Source organism: Amblyomma maculatum, chromosome 11, assembly GCF_055883805.1.
Source record: "Amblyomma maculatum isolate TAMU_Amacu chromosome 11, ASM5588380v1, whole genome shotgun sequence".
Taxonomy (NCBI): Eukaryota; Metazoa; Arthropoda; class Arachnida; order Ixodida; family Ixodidae; genus Amblyomma; species Amblyomma maculatum.
In genome coordinates this window covers 21,688,421-21,693,929 of record NC_139354.1, presented here as the reverse complement: position 1 = coordinate 21,693,929, position 5,509 = coordinate 21,688,421, and the positions used below count along the sequence as shown (strand labels likewise).

General features: G+C 47.7%; 1 protein-coding gene across 1 annotated transcript; it reads left to right on the top strand.

The window, feature by feature from the left end:
• Positions 1-459: 459 nt before the first annotated feature.
• On the top strand, positions 460-2,640 carry LOC146173075 (uncharacterized). Its single transcript, XM_084584313.1, has one exon. It carries the CDS (start codon positions 460-462, stop codon positions 2,638-2,640), a length of 2,181 nt encoding a protein of 726 aa, XP_084440439.1.
• The last annotated feature ends 2,869 nt before the right edge of the window (positions 2,641-5,509 follow it).

Sequence of the window (5,509 nt, the reverse complement as noted above, 5' to 3'; positions counted from 1 at the left end):
TATCTGTCACAGTTCTCTGCGGACACCTTAACCGAACCGTAAGAAAAAGGAGGGAGACGACACCACTGTGCCAGTGTTTCAATGCTAAACCACCAAACACAATTGTGATGCAGTACTTTCTTTCGTACATATTGTTAGGTTTATGATGAGTTAAACAGGGAAAATCTTTTTTTGTTCGCTGGCTAACGTGCGTGGAGGAAAAAAGACAATGTAGGCGCTGCGCGCTCTCAACCATCGCGCGCTAGCGTTCGGAAGCGACAGTCAATCCCATTGCATCACAGTCTTGTTATTCTTTCTCTGTGGCCTTGCTGCCGACGACGGAACTGGAGCACCGGAAAACGGCGCCGCAAGCCCGGTGAGCCACGAGGGAGTTGATTGAAGACTATATTTTGCCTCTGTCGATCTCCGGCCATTTTTGGCTGGCCTACGCAAAATACGGCGCGGCACTCTACCCCCACCATGAAACGCAAGAGACCACAGAGTCAGCAGGCAGGCCCGGACATGAGGAGGCCGACAACCATCCGCAGTCTAAAGACCTACTTCAGGCGCTTCGATTTGGACTTCAGGGAGCCATGCACTGACACTGACATCTCCGAGACCCTAATTGGCGGAGGGGCTCCTAAGAGGCAGCATGGCTGCTGGCTCATCAGGAGAGTGGGCGTCTGGAACGGCTTTTTCGAGAACATCGGCATTGAGCTCCGACAAAGCCGGCCAGGTAAGCTGTCTGTGTTCACCTTTGCACCCCAGAGTAATCCGGCTCTTAACGACTATGGATTGGTTTGCGCCACACTTCTGGGAGAGCTGCTCGCGATCCACCGGTGCATCTACTATGTGCACTTCAGCTACTCGGGCCATCTATTCGCCCTGAGGCCGAGGATCTTCGACCGCCTGGTTCCCAACGCTGCTCTCGAGCAATTTCACTTGAATGGACAGATGATGACAAGGAATGAAGCATACGGCCTCATCAGGGCCATGGTGCGCGCACGGCTACTTAGCATACAGATTTCCAAGCTTCAGCTGCGCAAATGTGATGTGACGACACTGTCAGATTATATCCAGTCGACCGCATTGCTGAAGGAAGTGTCCCTGGTAGAGGTCGGCCTCAAAGTGGTTGACATCGTTGCGCTTTTCAAGGCGCTCGAGTGCAGCAAGACGGTGGAGTTTTTAAAGCTGGAGGTCACCACCATGGGCATACGCGGGGCTCAGCAGTTTGCGAAGTTTCTTAAACAGAACAAGACGCTCAAGTCGGCAATTCTACAGAAGACCAGACTCCAGGACAAAGGAGTAAGGGCCATAGCGTCTGGACTCGTGGAGAACACTACGCTGACTGCATTGCGGATATCGAGCAACTGCGTTGGGCCCAGAGGGACGCGGGCATTGGCCGATGCGTTGAAGCTGAACAACTCGCTCATGGCTTTAGATTTGCGTGACAACACCATGGGCACCGAAGGAGCGCATGCGGTTGCTGAGATGCTCGCCGTGAACACTAGGCTAGAAGAGCTGCATGTGTGTGGTAATGCTATCACCGACGCTGGAATCACTGCAATCGCAGAGTCCTTGATTCACAACAAAACACTGAAAATTCTGTCAATATTTGCCAATGGCTTTGGAGACAACGGAATCGCCGCATTAGCTAGACTGCTGGCCAGCAACGAGACTCTGCGCCGACTCAATGCCACACTAGAGTCCACCTACGGCGGCGGAAGACCCCTGGATGCATTTACGGATGCTTTATCATCCAACAGGACACTCCGTGGGGTGCAACTCTTCATCTGGGGCTCTCCCGCTATGAGGCAGCTGTCGCATACAGTCCGTGTGACCAAAACCCTCCAGTATCTGTGCGTATGCACGTCCAGTCGAGACATCGAGGAGCTTTGCTCTGCGCTTGAAGTGAACAAGTCCATCCAGGAGGTTGAGATCACCTGCTACCTCCACATCGAGGACGGCGCCGCGCTGGCTCGCCTTTTCGAGGCGACCACGACTATAAGGGCGGTGACTGTCACCAAGAGGGTGAGCAACATGTGCCTCATTCGCATCTTCCAAGGCCTGGCCAAGAACAAAAGCATCTGGTGGATCAGTGTCCAGTGTGCATTCCTCAGGATAGGCGCCTGCACGGCCATCGCCACCGCTCTGGAGGTCAACAGGACTCTCTGCTGTATGACCTTGGGCCGGCCGTCCGTTGACGAGGCGAGCATGAGTGTCCTCAGTGCAGGTATTGCAAATAATCCTATGATACAGATGATGGGGTTGGGCTACACGATTACAAGCAGGGCGGGGTTGAAGATCAGGGAACGCCTCCGCCGCAACATGTACTTTATGACTCAAGCCATTGAGTTTGTGTTGGTCCACACACTTGGAAAGCTGGGAGCCGAAGCTTTCGAAATATACAAGGAAAACACCTACTTTCAACGTGAAGTGGACAGAGCGGGAGCAAACAGAGGTCCGTCGGCACTGGCCATGATAAGAGAGGCTGAGCGCTTTATTGAGGACAACTACTTCCGGATTACGGGGGTAGTAAAAAAGGAAATTGTGTGCATTCGGCCAAAGCGCAAAAGGAAGGTGACAATGCTTGACCACCTCAACAAGTACTGTTTAAACGAAGTGCTCTCGTATCTTAAGGTTTCCGATGTGCGGTTGTGAACTGTGGCAATGATTTTTTATTGCATAAATTTTATATGTAAGGAAAACAAAATTCCGGTGTGTCATACCTTTTTATAGTCAACCTAAATTACGTTATATTTGTTAGGGAACGTCGATGTGACATCAAATTTGCCTGTTAGACTGAGTCGTGTGATAACCCCTATTTAAAGTGATGGCTTTGCTTGCCTAGCAGAAGGCAAGGTTATCGGCGGGCCAGATTAGACTAAGTGGGGCGCGAGGAGCAGGTGCATGCGCCTTTCGTTTCGCACGTGCAGCCCGCAGAGCCAGCGGCGCTCACTCCTTGTGCTGCTGCTTCTGCTTCTTCACATACCTGGAAAACGTTATTCCTAACACGGTATATATGTACACAAATATAAATCATTTTAGTCCCCTGCCTATCCTTTGCCTCCACAGACACATTTCGCTATCTGGCTCGCCTCTTGAAACTTCCCCCCTCCCCCCCAAAAAAAAGCTCTCGACACCTTCGTGTCGTCTAGACCTGGCTGTTGCGTGCTTGAGGATCGCAGACAGCCATTAGGAGTCGCGCGCTAGAACCAGTGTTTCGGCTGCGTTTTCATGACGTTCGCAGAGAGCCTCGGAAGAGTTAAACCACAGCAAACTGTGTCTGGCTAATCTTAATCGAGCTTTTGCTCAGTAAACTAGGGTATATCAAACTGTCAAAGTATTTTATTTCAGAAAACACAGTTACAGTTGTCTAGCGGACAGACCAAAAGGCAAATAAGTGCATGAAGATAAGTCTGCCCCCTTCTTGGTCCAACTCACGAGCACAAGACATTCAAAGCGGAAGGAACACACTCAGTGCATGATTCATAATCGGCAAGCCAAGCTGACTAGCCATCGAATACCTTGCATACAAGCTGATTTACTCTATATTGACAACTTGCATTCAGCCAGATTTATCGGCTACTTGGCTGGATGGCCGTGATATAACCAGTGAGTAAGCTTGGGTGGAAGATAATTGGTAGCCATTGAGTGCCGTTGAATGCCAATAAACAAGTCAATATGCCAATACTGGCATTGGTAGGAAAACCAATCAAACTGATTGGCCTATAGATGGGCTCGATGTGCACATGCAAGCAAACACTAATATTGAACCAATGTTTGCACCACCATATGTCAATGTTGTCCCAGTGATGTTCCACTGTCAGCGTGCTGCTTGTAATCATTCATTATAAGATCTTACTGTATTCGCCTTTTTACTGTACAATACCTTACTTTGCTATTTACCCTCAGGTCAATATCAATGGAGACGTATAGAATTGGAGTTCATCGCATTGATTTATCCTTAGTGTTGCAGAGCTCAAAAAAGAGCTAGCAGTGTATTTTCCAGGTTGGATTCAATGAATAAAATCTCCGACGCTGGGAAGAAGTGCGAACCTTAGCCCTATTCTTTTGTGCAATGCGCGATGAATAAAGACCGGTAATAATAATTGCTAGTAACTGGTACTACAAATCATAAGTTACTCATACAGAAAAATTAAAACTGCGTAGCGATGGTATAGTACTGAAGACTCGTGTACTAGGAAAGGTGCCCTGTGCGTCTATGTAATTGCATGCGCTGTGTCCGCAGATTTTATGTGGGCGGCAAGGCGAACGCTGTGATGAGGTGCTCTGGATTCGTGCCAGACTCTTATTTTGATCTACGTGTACTTGTGTAGATTTATTTGCACTGTGATATGACGAAGATACATCAAAAAGCAGATTATTGCCTTTTGCTGAAATTTGCTCCCTAGAATCTATGCAGACATCGCTATTTCACACAGCACTGAAGGTTCAATTTAAAGCTTACCTAACACTAAATCACGACAAATATCCGATAGGCGAATACAATTTCTTCAACGAAACGAAGTTATTGGAGTCAAATACTACAACGAATTTGCATTTTTATTCAAATAAAAAGATCAAAACACTCGTGTTCCCGCTGAGATCAAAAACACCAGCGATCATTGCTGATTGGCTAACAACCAGCACTCAGCGCTATTCCTGTCGGTGAGCTTCCCAAGGCGCCCATGATGATCGTTGAGTCTCCTGATGAGCTGAAGGCGGCTGAAGGCGCCGCCAGTCAGGTTGAACTGGGGACACGCAGCAGGCTCAGCGTCGTATTCGACATCGTAGACTGCCATTCCATATTCTGGTTTCCTCGTCGAAATCCAGAACTCGCATAGCTGCAAGTAAGTGGAAATGGAAACAAGCGCGCATTGTGTAACCAAAGGCGCTTGTTGTACGGTTTTTGTTCCGACTTAATTTGCTGCCACAAGCAAGAGTATTAATGCAATGCTATAGTCACGGGCTATAAAGTAATTCATATAAACTTTATGGAGAAAACAATGAAATACCAAGTTCATAGCGAAAGTGCTATTTCAACATGGCAAAACCTGCTACATAATGCTACTCTTCGCAATTACGCAGACTTTAGGACACTTTGAGATCGTCTTTCTCAGTTGTGCATTCTTGGCCTAGAATTTGGTTCTCCTCAAGTTGGCATTATCCTTCATTTTCATCGTTATCTCCCTGTTTCCTTTAAGATTTGAGTGTGGTTTCCATTCCGAAATTTCGTTTCTTTTTTTACTCGTCAGTTACATTTGCGAGAAAGGTTTTTCTTCCTGCTGCTCATTACGTGCTCTCCTACATTTTCTCCCTTCCTGCTAAAATGCTGCGCAAAGCTCATTATCTGCACTGGCGTGAACATCAGGCCGTGCGTCATAGGTCGTGATAGCAACTTAAGGCCATGATTGTAAATTTAACTTAAATATTGTCCATCTCTATACAGTGGGCATTGTCATCATTACTAAACTCACTAGAATGTTCTGAAACAACATAATTTCACGTAGTGGTGACACTATCGTTG

Bases quoted from the DNA above. Each gene is read 5' to 3' on its own strand.
- LOC146173075 (XM_084584313.1), top strand. From the start codon at position 460: ATGAAACGCAAGAGACCACAGAGTCAGCAGGCAGGCCCGGACATGAGG.